Genomic DNA, 22,098 nt, shown 5'->3' with positions numbered 1-22,098 from the left:
ATGAATTTAAACTATACCTTGGAACAAATGGACTCAACAAATATATACAAAACATTTCACCCAACAACCACACAATACGCATTCTATTCAACAACGCATGGAACTTTCTCCAAGATAGACCATATGACAGGCCATAAAACGAGCCTCAATACATTTAAGAAAATTGAAATTATATCAAGTACTCTCTCAGACCACAGTGGAATAAAACTGGAAATCAAATCCAAAAGGAATCTTCAAAACCATGCAAATACATGGAAATGAAATAACCTGCTCCTGAATGAACATTGGGTCAAAAATGAAATCAAAATGGAAATTTAAAAAATGCTTCAAACTGAATGACAATAGTAACACAACCTATTGAAACCTCTGGGATACAGCAAAGGCAGTCCTAAAAGGAAAGTTCACAGCCCTAAACGCCTACATCAAAAAGTCTGAAAGAGCACAGAAGAACAATTTACAGTAACACCTCAAGAAACTAGAGAAACAAGAACAAACCAAATCCAAATCCAGCAGAAGAAAAGAAATAACCAAGATCGCAGCAGAAGTAAATGAAATTGAAACAAAAATAATACAAAAGATAAATGAAACAAAAGGCAGGTTCTTTGAGAAGAAAAATAAAATTGATAGACCACTAACAAGATTAACCAAGAAAAGAAGAGAGAAGATCCAAATAACCTCACTAAGAAATGAAAAAGGAGATATTACAACTGAGACCACTGAAATACAAAAGATCATTCAAGGCTACTATGAACACCTTTATGTACATAAAGGAAAACCTAGAAGAGATGGATAAATTCCTGGAAAAATACAACACTCTTAGCTTAAATCAGGAAGAATTAGATACCCTGAACAGACAAATAACAAGCAGCAAGATTGAAATGGTCATTTAAAAATTACCAGCCAGGCGCGGTGGCTCACACCTGTAATCCCAGCACTTCGGGAGGCCGAGGCAGGTGGATCACCTAAGGTCAGGGCAGGTGGATCACCTGAGGTCTGGAGTTCAAGACCAGCCTGATGAACATGGAGAAACCCCTTCTCTAATAAAAATACAAAATTAGCCGGGCATGGTGGCACATGCCTGTAATCCCAGTTACTTGCGAGGCTGAGGCAGGAGAGTCACTTGAACCTGGGAGGCAGAGGTTACGGTGAGCTGAGATCATGCCATTGCACTCCAGCCAGGGCAACAAGAGCAAAACTCCACCTCAAAAAAAAAATTAAAAATTAAAAAAATTAAAACAACAACAACAACAACAAAAAGTCCAGGACCAGACAGGTTCACAACAGAATTCTACCAGACATTCAAATAAGAGTTAGTACCAATCCTTTTGACACTATTCCACAAGATAGAGAAAGAAGGAACCCTCTCAAATTCATTCTATGAAGCCAGCATCACCCTAATACCAAAACCAGGAAAGCACATAGCCAAAAAAGAAAACGACAGATTGATATCCTTGATGAACATAGATGCTAAAATAGTTAACAAAATACTAGCTAGCGAAATCCAACAACATACCAAGAAGAAAATCCACTATGATCAAGTAGATTTCATACCAGGGATGCAGGGATGGTTTAACATACACAAGTCAATAAATGTGATACCCCACATAAACAGAATTAAAAACAAAAATCACATGATCATCTTAACAGATGCAGAAAAAGCACTCAACAAAACCCAGCATCGCTTTATGATTAAAACTCTTAGCAAAATGGGCACACAAGGGACATACCTTAATGTAATAAAAGCCATCTATGACAAACTCACAGCCAACATAATACTGAATAAGGAAAAGTTGAAAGCATTCCCTCTGAGAACTGGAACAAGACAAGGATGCCCATTCTCACTGCTCCTCTTCAACATAGTACTGGAAGTCCTAGCCAGAGCAATCAGACAAGAGAAAGAAATAAAGGGCATCCAAATCGGTAAAGAGGAAGTCAAACTGTCACTGTTTGCTGACGATACAATCATTTACCTTGAAAACCCTAAGGACTCCTCCAGAAAACTTGTAGAACTGATAAAATAATTCAGCAAAGTTTCTGGATACAAGATTAATGTACATAAATCAATAGCTCTTCTATACACCAACAGCAAGCAAGCCAAGAATCAAATCAAGAACTCAACCTCTTTTACAATAGCTGCAATAAAAATAAAATACTTAGGAATATACCTAACAAAGGAGTTTTCCTCTACAAGGAAAACTACAAAACACTGCTGAAAGAAATCACAGATTTCTAAACATAGACACAAACAAATGGAAACACATCCCATGCTCATGGATGGGTAGAATCAATATTGTGAAAATGACCATACTGCCAAAAGAAATCTACAAATTCAACACAATCCCCATCAGAATACCACCATCATTCTTCACAGAATTAGAAAAAACAATTCTAAAATGCTTATGGAACCAAAAAAGAGTCTGCATAGCCAAAGCAAGTCTAAGTCAAAAGAACAAATCTGGGGGCATCACACTACCTGTTTTCAAACTATAGTATAAGGCCATAGTCATCAAAACAGCATGGTACTGGTATAAAAATAGGCACTCAGACCAATGGAACAGAATAGAGAGCCCAGAAATAAACCCAAATACTTACAGCCAACTGATCTTCAACAAAGTAAACAAAAACATAAAGTGGGGAAAGGACACTCTTTTCAACAAATGGTGCTGGGATAACTGGCTAGCCACATGTAGGAGAACTGTATCCTCATCTCTTACCTTATACAAAAATCAACTCAAGATGGATTAAGGACTTAAACCTAAGACCTGAAACTATAAAAATTCTAGAAGATAACATTGGAAAAACCCTTCTAGACATTGACTTAGGCAAGGATTTCATGACCAAGAACCCAAAAGCAAATGCAATAAAAACAAAGATAAATAGCTGAGACCTAACTAAACTAAAGAGCTTTTGCAAAGCAAAAGGAACAGTCAGCAGAGTAAACAGACAACCCGCAGAGCGGGAGAAAATCTTCACAATCTATACATCTGACAAAGGACTAATATCCAGAATCTACAACGAACTCAAACAAATCAGTAAGAAAAAAACAAACAATCCAAACAAAAAGTGGGCTAAGGACATAAATAGACAATTCTCAAAAGAAGATATACAAATGGCCAACAAACATATGAACAAATGCTCAACATTGCTAATGATTAGGGAGATGCAAATCAAAACCACAATGCAATACCACCTTACTCTTGCAAGAATGGCCATAATAAAAAAATCAAAAAACAGTAGATGTTGGAATGGATGCAGTGAACAGGGAACACTTACTTCTACACTGTGGGTGGAAATGTAAACTAGTACAGCCACTATGAAAAACAGTGTGGAGATTCCTTAAAGAACTAAAAGTAGAACTACCATTTGATCCAGCAACCCCACTACTGGGTATCTAGCCACAGGAAAATAAGTCATTATTTGAAGACATGCACATGCATGTTTACAGGAGCACAATTCACAATTGCAAAATTGTGGAACCAACCCAAAAGTCCACCAGTCAATGAGTGGATAAAGAAACTGTGGTGTGTATGTGTGTGTGTGTGTGTGTATATATATATGTGTGTGTGTGTATATATATACGATGGAATACTATGCAGCCATAAAAAGGAATGAATTAACAGCATTTGCAGTGACCTGGATGAGATTGGAGACTATTATTCTAAGTGATGTAACTCAGGAATGGAAAACCAAACATTGTATGTTCTCACTGATATATGGGAGCTAAGCTATGAAGATGCAAAGGTATAAGAATAATACAATGGACTTTGGGGACTTGGGGGGAAGGATGGGAGGAGGGTGAGGGATAAAAGACTACAAATATGGTGCAGTGTATACATGGGTGATGGGTGCACCAAAATCTCACAAATCACCACTAAAGGACTTACTCATGTACCAAATACCACCTGTACCCCAATAACTTATGGGGAAAAAAGTTAAACATCCAGGTTTTCATATTCTTGCATCTTTACTCAGCAAGTTATGCCATAATTACAAAATGAGCCATATTTTTGCAAAAATTTAATTAATATCCTTTTTCCCTCTTCCCATGCCTCTCCCCTAATCCTTGATACCCCACCAAGCTCCTAAGGCTCCTGGTTCCCCCAACATGGAAAAATTCCCTGGAAATTTTTACATAAACTTTTCTAAATTGTTACAATTTGGGGTCAAAATTTCCCCAGCCTTATCAAACAAGTAGTTTAAAGTAATAACCACCCCTAGGATAGCAATAATAATCCCTAACGTCTATATAGTTTTTAGATCACTCTAATTTATGTCAAGTAAAATGGTAAAGTGCTAAACAAACAAAAGATATTATTCCCATTATCATGTTAAAGTTGTCCCTTTCTCTGTCAAAAATCTCACTTAAGCTGTGAGCTTGGGTTTAGATATCAACTCAGCGAAATTTTTCCCAATCCCACAAGCAGAGTTAATTAATCCCTTCTTTGCACTCTCCTAGGCCCTTATGTATACTACTCTGAATAGCCTATCCTATGCCACTGGAGTTAGTTCTACACATATTTTCACTAAATATTCCCTGAGGGGAGTGATTCCCTATCTCCAGCTCTTAGAGTTTCTAAGAACTAGAAAAATTTTGTTGGAGTAAGCCATCAACAACCCTATAAATATGGAAGTCATGCAATCATTATCCCTTTTTTAAGACAAAGCAAACTGGGCCTTAAAAGGTGAAGTGATCTTCCCAAAGTTATTAGAGCTAGTTAAGAGGAAATCAGAACTTGAATCCTGATACCCTATGTTCCAGTGATTGCTTGCTGACATTTCACTCCTTGTCTTTGGGAACATTTTATATATAACAGAACATTAACTGTAAGCTCAAAACAACATAGTTACGGTCATTTTGTTTGACTTAACCCAAAGAATAAATAACTTTGCCTTTAAGAAAGAAGTTCTACCCTTCTTTTATGGAAAAAGGTTGTTATGCCAAGAAACTAGAAAGGAAAAAGAAAGAAAGGAGGTGGGGGAGGGGAAAAGGAATGAAGGAAGGCAGAGAAAGAGTAAGCAAAAGTATTCCATGTTATCTAGATCTGCCTTTCTAATTTTACATACCACACTACCCCTCACTCATCCTATGCTCCAGTTAAACTGGTCTACTTGTGGCTGTCTTAAGTTTAAGGAACTAAAACAATTGACTTGCATATTAATCTTGCATCCTGTAACTTGCTAAATTCTCCTGTTGCTTCTAATAGCTTTATGTACATTCCACTGAATTTTCTACAGAGATGATAATTTCATCTGCAAATAAAGACAGTTTTACTTCTTCCTTTCCAATCTGGATGCTTCTTCTCTTTCTCTTTCTTTCTTTCTTTCTTTCTTTCTTTCTTTCTTTCTTTCTTTCTTTCTTTCTTTCTTTCTTTCTTTTCTTTCTTTCTTTCCTTACTCCACAGGCTGAAACCTCTAGCACAATGCTAGGTCGATGTTAGCAAGCACATTTGTACACTTTTTAATAACAAAAATGATTGAGTATTTTGCAGGCATTGAGTAAAGCTCATGGAAGTTAAAGGTAGGAATTAATTCCCACCCTAATGATATCATGACTTTGTGGAGGAGCTCTGTCTGCTGGTAAAATAGAAAATCAGATAAGTCAGGAAAAATAAGGTTAGGACAGGTCATTCAATAAAAGCAACAACAGTAGCAAGAAAAGACTTAATACTTATAGAAGGATCAATATAGGCCAAGCACTATTGAAAGTTCCTGATATGTATTAACTCATCTAAATCTTCCAACTTACCCCCATTTTCTAGGTAGAAATCAAAGACAAAAGAAAGATTGCTCTAAAAGGCGGGAGGGTGGAAGGAGGGTAAGGGTTGAAAAATTAACCTTTGGGTGCAATGTTCAATATTTGGGTGATAGGTACATTTGAAGCCCAACCCCACCAGGGGGGCACAAACAAGCACATGTACCCCCTGAATCTAAAACAAAAATAAATAAATAAAAAAGATTACTAATTTTTGTCTCCATAGTGAATGTTCTTAAATGCTAGAATAAATTGCCTCTGGTAACCATCTCTTCCTTAATGGGTATTGAATGTTCACTCTTTGCTAAGTACTATGTTACTTTCAATTAATTTAACTATTGAAATAATCCTATTTTATAAGTGAAGGAACTGAGATTCAGAGTGATCAAGTGACTGGCCCAAGGTCACCCAGTTAACAAGATTGAAACCAAAGTGTTCTGACTTCAAATTCAATACTCTCTCCACCACCTGTTTATACAGCACTTGACACCTTACAAAAATCACAATCACATTTGTGCCTTGAATGTCAGCTAAAGGAATTGAGATTTTATTCACTAGCCCGTGGATAACCTTTGTCAGTTTTTGAAAGGAGGAAAATGAAAGAGAAAGGTGTTTTTGAGAGGCTATGGCAGTGTCGTGTTATGTGGGTTTGCTGGAGCAAGCCTTCAAGCACAGGGTTAGGAGCCTCTCCGGTCCCCTCTGAACTCGAGTCCTTCCCTTCAAACTCATTTGCCAGTAGGGAGAAGTACTGCTTTAAATAATGTTTCTGGAGGGAACTCCCAGAAGAACACAGATAATGAAAGTACTTCTTATGTCACTTCTTCTCCCTGCATTTAACTTTCGGGAATATTTTTGTTAACTGAGAAGAGCACACCAAGGAACCATTATCACTGGTACAAGGAGAAAATGGATGGTAGATTTCCTCAGCCACGTCCTGTCAGTGTCAACAATTTAACTAAACATGTAATAGTCATAACCTCATCAGTGTTAAATTTTCTAGGTTTCTGGCACATATCTCTTCATCTCCCTCATTAAGTTTATAGAGTGTTCTCTGGTGCATTTGCTCAGTGTGAGGATTTCACTTTCAACTGGCACATATTGGAGTAGAATAGGGGAATGATTTTTCTGCCTTAAGTAGTTAGCAAAATAAGAGAGTATATGAAATGGATCAATGCCCTAAGCCAGGTACTTGGCATGTAATGGTAGATAAGCTTGACCCCATCCATCACAATCCTGCCCACTCACCAGGGGTGGATCCAGCACAAATAAGCCAACCAAGTCTGAAATATAAAGAGTTGCTCTGTTTCCATTATCTTCTTGCTCCGTGTCCCATACTATCCCTTAGATGGGGACTTCCTTCATTCAGAACTGGAGTCCTGGGGTCACCATTGTTATACCCCTATCAGATAGCTACTCCTAAACAAGCTCCCCAAACCCAAATCTATCCTGGTCCCCCTTCATTTAATCCTGATTTTTCTTTTCTTTTTTTTTTTTTTTTGAGACAGTCTCGCTCTGTCATCCAGGCTGGAGTGCAATGGTGCAATCTCGACTCACTGCAACCACCGCCTCCCAGGCTCAAGCAGCTCTCCTGCCTCAGCCTCCTGAGTAGCTGGGACTACAGGCACACAACACAGCATCCAACTAATTTTTGTATTTTCAGTAGAGACGGGGTTTCACCTTGTTGCCCAGGCTGGTCTTGAACTCCTGACGTCCAGTGATCCACCTGCCTCAGCCTCCCAAACTGCTCAGATTACAGGCATAAGCCACCACACCCAGCCCATTTAATCCTGATTTTAATATGTTACCATGCTGTCCTCAACTATCTTAGATGAAAATGATTGTAAAACATTATTCAGGCAATTATTTAAGCAATAAGAAATTTGGTCTGACCTCTCTTCCAGGGGTATCTGCATTTTAAAAGAGTACCCAGAATCAGAAATGTCTTAACTTACAGAAAAAGTTCAACTGTAGCAGGTGAGGGAGGGAGGGGATTTTGGAGTTTCAGGAGAGTAGCTCTTCCCAGCATCCACCAAATATGTCCTGTGAGAAATTTCCAACCCCACAAATACATTTGTACCTCAATATCCTCACTTACAATGTAAGAATATAATACTGACTTCACAGAACTGTGGGGATTAAACAAGTTGGTTAGAAATTGTTATAAACCTTTCAGGAAGCTATATAGTACTACACAGAAGTGAGAATGTTCATGACTTCTGTGCTTTGCCTTTTATGTAGGTAAGTTACTTGATCTGCCTACACAGGGTCTGAAGAGATTGGAAGCCACAATTAATCTGTCCAACTACAGATTAATCATCCTGTCTCTACTTTTTAAAGATACAGCCCCTGTATCTTAGATGAGCTAAAGAGAAGCCACCTTGAACACTGGCAGCAGAGGTCCTCAGGTACCCATTCATAGGGCTGTCATACCAAGACCATGTGAACCAAGGAAGTCAGAAATGCCACCAGGGCTGGGCATGGTGGCTCACGCCTGTAATCCCAGCACTTTGGGAGGCCGAGGCAGGCAGATCACCTGAGGTCAGGAGTTCAAGACCAGCCTGACCAACATGGAGAAACCCCGTCTCTCCTAAAAATACAAAATTAGCTAGGCATGGTAGCACATGCCTGTAATCCCAGCTACTCAGGAGGCTGAGGCAGGAGAATCACTTGAACCCGGGAGGTTGCGATGAGCCAAGATTGTGTGATTGCACTCCAGCCTGGGCAACAAGAGCGAAACTGCGTCTCAAAAAAATAAAAAAAAACAAAAGAAAAAGAAATGCCACTGGACCGATCCAAGGGCAACAAGTTGCTCTTGGTCCTGAGATTAATAACTAATTCAAGAATGATGGTACATGAGCAAAGGTAAAACTTGCTGCTATTTCACTTTGAAGCAAAGCTCTACTCCCAGCCTTAACGAATTTTTCTATTATTATCCAAAATTGATTTTCATAGACTTTCAAAAGCCGCTATCTTCTAACCAAGATATTAAGGCATCAGTGTACGCCTTCTTTCACTACCTTTCATTCATATGTCCTTTGACTATTAGAAGTCTACCTGATTACTTACGAAAGTGGTCAGTCCAAGGTCTTCAGGGAAAATTAAACCACGGGAATATGGGGATCTCTTCAATTCTTGATCAGAGCAAACTGAAGGATAGTACTGAAAGGCATAGAAAGCATCTTAGTGCATCTCCTTTATTTTACAGAGGAAACCGGAGGCCTGGGTTTACAGCCACACGCTGGTGTTATGAGAGAGATTCAAGATACAGACTTGGATCTAGTGTACTATCTATCCACTCTACCAACTAGCTTCTCCTCCCCTCTGCTGTGAATGTCATCAGCACTAATGTAACCAGTCTTATCATTCCCTAGAAGTTAATGAATGTCTCATATTCTCACTCACAGTGCAACCTTCTCCCTCTCCTACCAAGGGTCTTCTCCTATGTCTTCTTCAGGTTTCAGGGAAGTGCTGTGGACTAATAAGCCTTTACTCAATATTTTTTCAATGACCAATGGAATGAATGATGAAATAACCACTCAAGTACTTGTTACCAGCATTAGTCTGGTCTGTTAGCTGAGGCTCCAATGTTCTCTGCCTTTGGATAAAACCACAATGACAAAATGGTGTGGTGGACAGTTTCTGCACCTAGCTCCATGGGTGACCTGCAGTGTGTTCTGTGGCTGACTGTCACAGGAGCCCGAGTGGATGGGCTGGGAGAACAGAGAAGAGGCCTCACAATGAAGACTAGAGGAATGCTGTCCCTTGCCGAACATCTGTGTGCTGATGAGACTGATGACAGGAGGCAGAGCACACAGTTCCAGTGGGACGTCAAACATCTGGGCTCAAAACCAAGCAACAGAGTTATTCAAATCAATGAAAATATAATTATGGATATTTTCAATGCCTACTATGTGCATCCAGACAGCTGCGATTAGATGGATAACATGTAAGTCCTACTCAACCCCCAACATTCCACTGCTCTCTGCTCTAGATGCCTGATTTTATATTAATCAAATATTCATGTTTTGCACTGAGCATCTGTTGGCATATGTTGATGTGCAGATAAAATCAAGGTTATGAATTATTTCACCAGCATTTTAATGGGACTCTTGTTCAGCTCCTCTGATAGAGGCCAAAGACAGTGTACCCCAACCCTTAGCCATTTCTAAGACTGCCATGCCTCCTGGCTCCTGCTCTATCAGAATGCAGGGAAGCTAGGAGGCCCATGCTCTCTCCCATAGTACCAAGGAGATATTCAGGTGAGAAAACCATCAGAAACATCATCTTTCTGAAGTCAGTGTTTGGTTGCTGTTAGGCTCACAAGCACTCAATGCCAAGAGGAAACGCTGTGCATAATTTGACACCAGTGGTGCTCCAAGAACAAAGGATGTAATATCCCTTTGTTTCTGGACATCCTAAGGTTAAAATGACATCTTGGCTGACAATTATGATTCTGTATTCTTTTATAAATCATGTTATTTCCAAAAGAACATAAAGCAGGTGAATGAACGTTCCATTGCCTCATTACTGGCATTTCTCCTACAAGGACTGCCAGAGCCTTTTCTAATACTACCACCAAGTATTGCAGTCAGGAAATGAATAAAGCTGAGGGATCTGCTTTTAGCTTGCTTGAGGCCATTTACCATTTTCATTCTTCAGTGAGAGAAAAACAGCCACTGAGGTGAGGGTGGAAGGACCTCTCCATATGGGATGGCGGTCTCTGATTTTTCAAGGTCCTCTAGAGAGGACTTTGTTGTCAAACAGGCTTTGTACACACTTCATTTACCAGGATTGTGCTTGTCTTTCCTGTTTTCACAATGGCCTCCAAGCTTCTCAAAGTCAAGAGTTTCTTCCGGAGGCCTCACACTCCCATGGTACCTAGCATAAGGAACTGCATAATAATTACAGGGAGTTTACAGACGGAAGAAAGAACCACGAAGGCCAGGCTTGCTCACAGCCTTCCTAAAGGGAGACTGGAGATGAGAGAAGCTGGAAATGTGGGTCTCTAGGCACTTGGCTTTGTGGCTGACTTCTCAAGAGAGTGAAATCAAGGACCCCGTTAGTCATTTTCATTTTACACCTACTTTGTTCATTGGATAAGTTGGTCTCTGCAGCTAGTTCACTCTGTGAGCCACCATGCTTCCCTGCTGTCTGTGCTTAACTACCCAAGAGAACAAACAATATAGAGTGCCTTGCTTAGAAACTCCGGCTCTAAAAATATGCAGATAGGATTGGAAAACTTAGAAGGAAGTTTAAAATTCCCCTATCCAGGGACTAGTCTCTTCTACACAGTGCTTTGGATAAATATGAAAAAGGTACCCCTCTGATGTGTACCTCCACACACATAGTTTGGTGAGTAAAAACTGGATCAGATTTCCATGCTGCCAACCTGAACTCCGTGGTTTATGGAAACCCTGTAATACTTTCTCATCTTTAAACCCAGAATCTGGATCGAGTTCCAAATGGCCTTTCTCCTCTCTTCTGAGTCCCACTCAGATCCCCCAGCTCTATTCAAGAAGAAAGCTTCCAAAACAGTTTCATCAAAAACAGGAGTTACAACTGCAAAGTCCAAGCTCCTTTATATACTCTCCTGATCGCACCCCTACCTCAGCAATGGCTTCACAGAGGAGCAGGGTTGGAAGAGAGGGGAAAAGTATCCATGCCTCCTCTTCTCTCTTTCTATGCCTTGCCAATTTTTTGTTTTGCAATTGCCAATTTTTTGGTTTGCACTCACATCTTGTTGTACCTTTCTTACTTGACTATATTTTCCTAGTTCTCCACCAACCAACTTTCTTTGTTACCAACTTTGCCCACCTGCCACAGGATGGAAAGATAAAAATTCCAAAGTCACTGTTTATATCCCTCCCACCCACTGCCAACTCCTCCATGAAATTATGTGACCCAAAGATGACCCTGAAAGACACGCTGAAATTCCTTTACCATAGAAGAATTATTTCTGCAAAGAATTTTCAAGTTGTCATTTTCATTTAAAAAAATAAGATGATAAAACACACACACACACACAAGCCATTATTTGTAAAATGCCTACAGATGATGAAGAGGAATGCATATCAACAGATGTACACGCATACACAGGAGTGAGTGACCACAAGTGGATGTGTCACCCATAGAGGCCAAGACGAAGCTTTCCAACGAAGAGAGTAATTGAACATTAAGGAAAATGTCAGGAACCAAGATTCCAAATTTCTTCTTGCTTTTCCTTCCACCAATCCCTCCAGTTTAAAAAAAAATACGGTTTTCTCAAAATTCCATTTTTTATTTGATAACTAAATTAGCTTCAGAAAGCAGTCACATGGGTGGCAGAAACACAGGGGTTACTAAGCAGGGGTCTCATTGTTGTATGCAAATGACAGCCAGCTAGGAAGCAGGATTTTCTAGTTCTCTTCTGGTATTGCTTAGCTAAATAAACTCTGACACCTCTGTGCCTCCATGCCTGATATCTTAGATTCTTTCTAGCATTTACTAGCGTTCTATGGTTATATTATTTTAAAATTATCTGGATATTTGGAATAATAACTACCATCTCCATGACGATGACCACTACCACCACTATCATCCTGACATTGTTTTCTTTCTAAAACACTTTGCAATTGTCCAGTTATACCTGTCCTCAAAGAAATGAACACATAATGGCTTTCCTTATTTTACAAGGAGGAATACAGATCAATTCTAGATTTTAGTGAGTTATCCAATATATCTGGGTGTAGCCAATTTTAAACTTCTCAAATAACAAAGCTCAGTGCAAGACTGCCTCACCTCTAATGATGGGAGGCCCTTCTAATTGGGTTTCCAAATCAGCTGTCAAGGGGAACGATACAAGTTCCAAGAAAAGCTTGATCTATAGAGAACTTGGGCTTCACTTATAGCCCTGAATGTGGGCCAGGTTCAGGCTTTTCTAATGCTACTCCAAATACTCCCTAACCCAATAATTTGGGCCCACATTCAATGCTAATTCAACGTCCCTTTCTTTCACAATCGGCATGCATGCAACTCTTTACACTTCATACAACTTATGCAGTTAGACATGCCATTTTTCCACCACACAAAAAATTAGACTCAGCCCCTCAACCAAATATATCTTGGATGACAAAGTCTTTTTGAGAGGTCGAATGGTAAATGATAAAAATCACAGACTTTGGAATCAACAGACCAGCAATAACTTTAAATACCTATGTGAGAGAAGTTAGCATCTGAGAATAACACACACGTGTCCTTTGTACTCATTATTCTTCCTTGATCACATCAGGTATAGTTGTTGGCACATTGCATGTACTCAATAAATATTTATGGAACTAAATTAATCCATTCTCATATTGAACAAATTACTTTCACTTAAAAGGGCTCCATAATTTCTTGGTAACCTGATGCTGTGCTTCTTACAATTTCTTTAACGGCGAGTTCTGGGTTTAGGATATTTGTGTCTTTGTCCCACCTCATCCATAAGAGCTTCTCTGACAGTTCCAGTACAACCTACTCTCATTTTTCTGACTCTCTGTTGCACTTATTCCCGATTCTAGTCACTTTGGCACATACACGATAGCTTATCTTGCCATGTAAAATGTGTTTCATAAACACATCATCCTTCCTATGAGCTCATAAGCTTTACAAGGGCAAAGGTCATGTTTGATACTTATTTTATAGGTCCCAGGGCACACAACACAATATAAAGCCCATAGGAGGCTCTGAACAAGTACCTGTTGAGTTGAGTTGAATTTTAAGGACAGCACTGCCAGTGAAAATTTCGTTTCAGAGAATTATCAAAAGGTAGAATTGGTGCAGTGCAGGGGGATGAAGAGAGGCTGGTTACGGGCACAAACATTTAGTTAGATAGAAGACATCATGTTCGACAGCACAATTATGACTATAGTTAAAAATAATTTATTTTATATCTCAAAACAGCTAGAAGATTTGAAATGTTCCTAACACACAGAAATGATAAATGTTGGAGGTGATAAATATCACAAATACCCTGGTTTAATAATTACACATTATATGCGTGTATCAAAATACCACATGCACCGCATAAATATGTACAATGATTATATATCAATTTTTTAAAAGTATAGACAGGTTTTTTATAAGATTGAATTGCTATTTTTACCACTCATTTCACCTAAATCAGGGCCATGGGCCTTTAACATAAAGTACTAGTTAGGAAGCAGAGGACCAGGAAGCAGCTGGCTACTGTCAACGAAGAGAAGATTGTATTTCAGCAATGGGTTATGGGATTTGATGTATAAGTCACTAATGACTCTTGGCCAATACCAAGTGACTCTTGGTATTATCTGGAATAAAAAGTAACCCAGAGATATGCCAAATATCAATTTCCAATTATTTTGCTGTGACACATTTCTATCGTCCTGGGAAAACTCCCAAGGGATCTGTTGCCCCATATCAACTCAGATCTGGTTTACCTTTCAGTCAAACAGCTAACACTTGGCAGCACCCTGTTCAGCCTCCATATCACAATGTCCTCCTTTGACACTCAGATTCTCTTTTGAAATCTTCAATATTGGCTTACACTGTCACCAGAGACATAGCCCAAGTGTGGAAGGCCTTTAATATTATACCCTGAGCCATATGTATTCGGGTGGGACAGGGATATCTCCAACACCTGCAGTCAGTTGCTGTCACTAGGGCTTCCCAAGCCTTAATTTGCCTTGGGATGTTGAAGGCAGGAACAGAGTTTCCTGCCCATCCCTTGCAACTTCAACTCCAGCTCAAGGGGAAAGAAATGAGTCCCTAAAGTCTTAACTTTGATACTCAAAATACAGAACAGCCTTTCTGTTCTCCAGATCACAGAAAGCAGACCACAGACTAATTTTAAAAATCTTTGGTATTAGGGATGTTAAAACTGAGGATCTGCAAAAAGCCAGAAATCACATGTCCCCCCTTATTACAAAGTAATGGAACAGAATTTGGAAAAACCAGAAAACATCTCCAGGTCCATAAATCAGCCTAGTTGGAGGAAAACACAAATGGCCAGCACCTGGAATGAGCTTTCATCTGGAGCAGGAAAGCAGCCTAAAGAATCGAACTTCAGAGCCAAGACTCCAGACTGTGCACTGTGATTAATGACTTGAGTGAAAGGTCTCAGTTGAGGCTGAACAATTAACTTGTTCTCTTCACATCTCAGAACTCTCCACGGCATAACTATGTCTCCCCTGGTTGTACACATTTACTAAGATGCAAGCCAGTCTGCGGAGCTTCGAATGTGTCATCATCAGACTGTTCCTGACAATGTGGAGAGCCCTGGTATTTGTCAGGACTACTTCAGTCGAATAATCTGCACTGACTCTGCATGCATGTGTCAACCTTTTAGTTCCTTTTCAAGTTTAAGAACCATTGTAAATGAGGCAATGACATTGGCCTCAATCTATCACACACACACACACACACACACACACACACACACACACACACATACACACAACTCCACAGCTCAGAGAATTGCAAATGGACAGCACATGGCCTGGCATGCTTCTGGCCATTCCCAAAAAAAGTTCTTAGGGAATGTAATGTCCATGAGATTAATGGCTCCCTCTTGTCCTGCCTTTATCCTCTGGAATAGGTTTCTCTAATCTCTTTCAGACCCTCTAAAGCATTTACAGTATAGCAATCACTCCTCTTCAATCTACACTGAGACTCTGATAAGACCTGCTAGAACCAAAGGAAGTCTCCAAACTTCTTTCCTTTTCTCCTAGAGGTGAATCTGTAGACAGGAAAGAAAGACATTTTGAACATGGAAGTACTCAAGCTGGATATACTCAAAGAATCCAGTTTTCTTGTTTGATCTTCAAAAGCTGCTTCATTTGGGGCAAATGAGTTTACCAAAAGTGGATATGGCCCACACCAAAGTAGGATTTCAAGGGTACTGAGTGGCATGTCTAAGAACATCCTCCCATCTGACCTGCCACAGGGGCTGGTCCTTCCACCTCCCCTGTCCCTGATTCCATCCACAACCACTTCTTTCAGTGAAGGCACTCTACTTTCAGGGATATATTTTTTAAGACAAAAATAACAACACTATTGATAATAATAATAATAGAAACAGCAGCAGCAACAACATGTATACAGTAGTCCCTCCTTATCCACTTTCTGCATGGTTTTAGTTACCCACAGTCAACTAGAGTCTGAAAATATTGAATAGAAAATTCCAGAAATCAACAATCCATAAGTTTGAAATTGCATGCCATTCTGAGTAGCATGATAAAATCTCACACCATCCTGTTCCATCCTGCCCAGGATGTGAGTCATCGCTATGTCCAGTGTGTCCATTCTGTATATAGAATCGGCCGCTTAGTCACCTAGAAGCTGTCTCAGCTATTGGATTGGCTGTTGTGGTATGGCAGTGGTTGTGTTGAAGTAACCCTATTTTACTTAATAATGGCCCCAAAGTGCAAGAGTAGTGATGCTGGAATATTCTTATAATTGTTCTATTTTATTATCAGTTATCGTTATCTCTTACCATGCCTAATAATTATACTAAACTTTACCACAGGTATAAATGTACACACAAAAAAATAATACAGTATACATAGGGTTCAGTACTCTCCATGGTTTCAGGCATCCACTGGGATCTTGAATGCATCCCCTAGAGGTAAGGGGACTACCATTCAGCACTTCCACAGTAACTATTTGAAACTATTCATAGCAACTTACATAATCCTCACAACAACCTTAGTAAGGCAGGTGTTATTATTGTCCCTATTTTATGGAGAGGGAGATGCAGAGTGGTCAAGTACCTTCTCCAGAGTCACAGAGTCAATAAGTGGCAAAGCCAGGATTCAAACCCAGACTTCAGCCTGATGCTCTTGACACTATACTATCCTGTACTCTGTCCCCTAGAGGTACTGGCACCCACCTTTTACTGTTGATGGAGTTAGAGAACCAACACTTCTTACATAGCGCCTGCTCCTATACAGGAGTCCGGCCTAGTGAGTTCTGTTTCTGTGGCACCTCAAATGAGCTCTAAGTCTCTTAGCCCTAGTTGTCCTTATGTGTAAAATCAACATGCTGATAAGACCTATCTCACAGGGGCTTTCTTTTTTTCAGACTAGAGTTCTAAGAATCACCGGGGCTTGTTGAGGATTAGTGAGAGAATGTATATGCAGGGCCTAGCACAGTGCCTGGAAAGGGGTGGGTGCATAACATTGGTAGCTGTGTTCATTACTGAGCAAATCTGCTAATAATGGTGAATGGGAAACCAAAGTGGTGAAGAAGATGAGGCAGAAACCCTCACAGCTTGGAGATGGATGTAAAAAAGCAGATAAATGTAGCAGCCCCAGAGAAACTAGAATAGTAGGATACTCAGAAGTACCAGCAAGTTTTACTTACCCTCCTGGTCTGACCCAATTTACACAGTCTCCATGTTAGCTTATCTCCATGAAAGAAAGAATTCTACTTTAAAACATAAACTATATCAAGAACAAAAGAACAGAAAATGTCCATCCTGAGGGAATTCGAATATTCTCCCTGAAATTCCTGATAGAAAAGCAAGGAAGGTAGCTGAAGCATCCTCTGCAGCCATGTATGGCTGTTTCGGAGTCAATGCGTGGAGCTGCATCCTTCATTCTGCATTTCCTACATGCTCTTGCCAACCCCTGACACATCACATTCTTTGCATCAGTAAGTGCTGGTGCCAGAACACACTAAATTGCCTTTGACTACATTTAACTGATCTAGTATTTTTTTATGATTCTTTCTTGTTGTACCATTTTTCACGTTTGACTTTATAATTCTCTGCTGACTTTAAATAAAGCTTTACCAGACTACCCAAGGTGGTTTTTAATAGAGATTTAGGGGCTAGGTTGTGTTGTGGTTTGGATTCAGATTCTGCTTCAGCAACAAGGGGAAATTAACGAGGTGGTTTCATCTCAAGTGCCCATTTATACTCGGAATGGACAGAGAGTTTATCTTCTTCCAAGCCTTGTAATCATGACACTACAAAGTGATATTCAAGAAATAAAAAATTATGTAGCAATAGCTTCCACACCGCAAAACCACTACACAGTGTTCCTGCAACCCCAGATGACTAGGATAATATTAAGACAGCAATGGAATTACTTTCTGAGTGACAGAGAGGATTCTGACCACATTCTGTCCTATGCCAAAGACAATGCTTGTTCTCCTAGAGATACAGGAACTCAAATGACCCTACACCAGCCACGTTAGCTCCTTCCTGATATTCCTCCCTCTTCTATGCTATCCCTAATCCCCCGACTCCTGCCTAGCTGAAACACTGGAAGCCAGCTGACCCTCTGTCATGGGGAGAGGTGACATGACTGGAAAGAAACAGAGCCAGACCAAAAAAAAAAAAAAAAAAAAAATCGGTCCCCATAATGAACGTTTCTTTTGAACAAAAGAATAAACTTGACTTAATTATTTTTTGAAAATATAAAATTGATAACTTAATAAGATTTTGGTTTTGCCTTTTCATTATCATGCAAGACTTGCTTGATGTTAAGGAACAAATATAACATATGTAAAATAATAAGAGTTATCATTTAAAAAATATCTGTCTACCCATTACCAAGCTTAGAAATAAATAAATCCCGTTGGTTGTTCCTATCAGGTCAGAATTTATTTATTTATTTATTTGTTTTTTGCCTCCACCTACCTGCATTTTGAGTTTTTCATTTTCATGGTTTTCATCCTAGTTTTGCCAAAAATGTAAGGACCCTTTTACAACAGTGTTTTATTTTGCACTTTCAAGCTTTATATAAAGGATATTATATGGTATCATTCAGTCGGTTTCTTTTTCTTTTGATTTTTAGATTTGTCCATATTGAATGTTATTTCACTTTATTTAATGAATCATTTTGGGTTGTTTCCAGCTTCTGTTTTTTGTTTTGTTATGCTATGAGTATAGTTCATATTGATCTGAGCATGTATAATAGCTTTTCCTGTGGTAGAGTCCCAGGAGTGAGATTTCTGGAACTTAGGATTGGCATATATATTCAAATTCACTAGAAAATAATCAATTGTTTTCCAATAGAGATACATTAATTCACAACTCCCATTAAAATAGCTTTTCAGTTTTTGTTGCTCTACAACTTTGGTAACACTTGGTATCACCAGATTTTTAAATTTTGCTGAACCATTGAGTACAAAATGTATTTTGTTGTTTTAATTTATATTTTCATATTTAATTGTTTCTTTATAGACAATTATTAGGTGACTTTTGGATAGTTTGAAAAAACTGTTTATCCCAAATAACCAGGAAGTGCAGCATTTATATCAAATAGGTATGATTATATGTCTACATAGAAAGATACTAGGTAAATATATATAATATATATATGTATGTATGTGAGTCAACATAGCTACATTTATATTTTTATCTTCAGATCATACCTATACATATAGCAGGAGTGGCAAGCTAGCTCCCATGGGCCAAATCTGGCCCACTGCCCGTTTTTCTAAATAGTCTTATTGGAACACAGCCAACCCCATTGGCTTCCATATTGCCTATGACTACCTGCACACTAGAATGGTAGAGTTGAGTGGTCATGGCAAAGACTGACCTGCAATGCCTAAAATGCCTACTATGTGGCCCTTTGTGATAAAAGTTTGCTGACCCATAAACTAGAACATCTCCATTTACAGACTATGAATACTTCATATTCAACATTCTCTTCAAATCCAGTTCTTCCAAATGCTGATCCTCACAATGGCTTCACCTGCCACAAAGACACTCATGCCAGAAAAACCTGGGAGTTATTTCATGCTCTTCCCTCCTACACACATTTACAACCAACATGTGGATACTACCCAAGTATTTGACCTCCTCAACACGGCTCCTGTGATGTCCTCATCTGCCACTCCTTTGTGCAAGCCTTATGCTGACCTAGGCAACCCTTCAACTAATGACCAAACCCCATTTGTCCCCATTATCCAATACAAATGGTTTTTCACAGCAAATGTCACAGTTTGCTGCATTTATTTGTCTGAGTTTCTGTCTGCTAGGTCCTCCTAAACTGTAAGTTCCTTGAAGCAGGGACCTTTGCCATTTCTACACATGTACAGTGTCTTGCATAGCAAATACCTAATCATAGATTAGCCTCCTGAAGGCTGTTCGATCTTTCTCAGAAACCATTGAGAGCCTGACATGGCAAGACATTTGTGGCTGCCACTATTCAGTAGGGTTTGGAAATAGTTGCTATTCTCCTAAACCACATGGTGGAAAGGACTAGGGGAAAGAGACTCCTTGTCAATATCATTTAATGCAGTCGTCTTCACATGTTTACATGCAGAGGTATTACCAGAACAACTCATTAAAAACAGTAGATGCCAGGGTGTTACCCAGTTCCCTTGAATTAGAATCCTTGGAAATACGTGCTTAAGCACTTTTACTTTATGGTTGTTCCCTAGGAGATTCTTACGTAGGCTTGAGAAGCACATTTCTAATAATGGCAGCTTCCTGAATACATCCTTCTAGCTCTACCCCACTCTACCACATTGCCCGTGATGGATAGCTATCAATGCACAGGAGCCCCCAGGCCCTTTGCTTGGGTACCAGAGGTTCCCTAAGATCGTTCACCCTTTCTCAGTGGCCCAGAAGAAGCCTGATTTGAGGGGATAACTGTGTACTTTCCTCAGGGCTACATTTTGATTTCTAATCTCTGTTTTTCATTGAATTGGTTGCATTCCTGGTTAATGATGGGGTCTATCCCCTGCACTGAGCATCTTCACTGCTCAGCATATCTAAAATCAAAATCTCCTGCTCTATCCTAGCACCACTCCCATGCATGTACCACACCTCCTAGTACTTGCCTGAGGGAAGAAGCATGCAAACATTTGTACAATGCATATATTATTAGAATGCCTGTTTTAATTTTTACTATCCTCTTCATTTTCAACATATTACAGATCATTTAATATGTAAAAAAACAAATGTTAATAGAAGGGTTAAACCAATGATGATACCAATAAGATGCTGTTAGTATTTATTAGAGATTTTTCTTATTAGACTTAATTTCTTCTTAAATTGCATGTGACCCATTATCATTATGCTTGGTGGATAATATAACAAAACAAAATTACCAGTCCATTTTACTCAAGAAGAACATCTAAGGTTCCTTGGGTTTTATAACACCAAGCATAGCACAAATTTAAGGAATTTTTCCAGTGCTGCACTCGGTGATTTTTAGGGGTCTATTTTCCCCAGAGGCATGTAAGTACTAAAATTGCATTGGATTACGTTTTGCTCTCAGCGGGTGAGAAAGTGCATAGTCAATGGGTTATTTGCCATTCTTTATTTCCATTTTATGCAGTCACACGGAGGTATCTCTCAGGTGGTTGTTGAAGTTTACTAGACACTCAGGAGCCATCCTGTGCTTTCTCTAAATGGCATTTATAATCTATAACCAAAGGGGCTGTCCATGAAGCTATTGGCGTAGTATACCTAAATTCTGCTCATGTTAATTCAGGCTATAGAGATAAGACCTTTCGTTATCAGATTCCAATGTGGGGAGAAGCTGCATCATGTATTTAAGCAATATTTTTAGGATGACAAATAGAGATACAAGGTTTTATATAAAAGGACTAATAAAGACAGAACATTTGGAATCAGTATATAGGGAATAATGGCCTTCAGAACATGCAGATCAATTAATAAAGGGGATATGCAAGAATCACACCAGTGATTTTGCCATACCTTTATCTATCTGTAATAAAAGCACTAAATTCTGTCGATGCAGTATTACTCTGCTTTCTTTTAACTAGATATCTCCAATTAGACATTATTCCCATGCTTCACTAGTACTCTGATAATTGACGCTCATAAAGGGATTCCAAAACACTCAAAAAAGCCAGAAGTGCTCTCCTAATCATCAAGAAACATTAAAATGTATTCAGTGTAGTTGTATTGTTGTGTATTGTATTGGGGGGGGGGCAGAATGGAACAGAGGAAAGAACACAGGCTTCAGGTGTTAGAGAGACCTGGTTTTGCGTCTCATGGAGGACACTTATTAGCACTGGGACCTTGGGTAAACAACAAAATATCTTTCTAAGCTTCAATTTCCTCATATATAAAATGGGGATAATATCCAACTTTATGAGATGTTTCCCGGATTAAATGAGATCACAAACATATGTAAAGATTCCAGCACAGTGCCTGGATCTAAAGAATTTACTCAATAAAGAATATTTTTAATGCTGATGTTTTCCTCTCCATTCTCAGTAGATTATAAGCCATACAATATATGCACGTACCTCTATATTTTTCTCCATATTTCTTTATTTACCAGCATATTTGATTCATGTGATGTCCCATTCCTCAACAGTGACAGAGTACAGCAAGTTTACTGTGGATTCTCAACACT

The 22,098-nt window shown here is 39.2% G+C and overlaps 1 protein-coding gene across 9 annotated transcripts in view; it reads right to left on the bottom strand.

The window, feature by feature from the left end:
• LRMDA (leucine rich melanocyte differentiation associated) overlaps positions 1-22,098 on the bottom strand; it is a 1,132,554-nt gene that overhangs the window by 191,081 nt on the left and 919,375 nt on the right. Inside the window, exon 8 of one of the 9 annotated variants that reach the window (XM_063780389.1) lies at positions 1-22,096. This exon is cut by the window's left edge and continues 9,914 nt beyond it. The exons of the other annotated variants lie outside the window; for them this stretch is intronic. Within the exon in view, the coding sequence (XP_063636459.1) occupies positions 22,053-22,096 (44 nt within the window). The 3' untranslated portion in view covers positions 1-22,052. The remainder of the gene's footprint in view (positions 22,097-22,098) is intronic. 9 annotated transcript variants of the gene reach the window in all.

The sequence above is a fragment of the Pan troglodytes genome, chromosome 8, assembly GCF_028858775.2.
Source record: "Pan troglodytes isolate AG18354 chromosome 8, NHGRI_mPanTro3-v2.0_pri, whole genome shotgun sequence".
In the NCBI taxonomy this organism is placed as follows: Eukaryota; Metazoa; Chordata; class Mammalia; order Primates; family Hominidae; genus Pan; species Pan troglodytes.
Note: the sequence above shows the minus strand (reverse complement) of the source record. Positions and strands in the feature narration are given on the sequence as shown.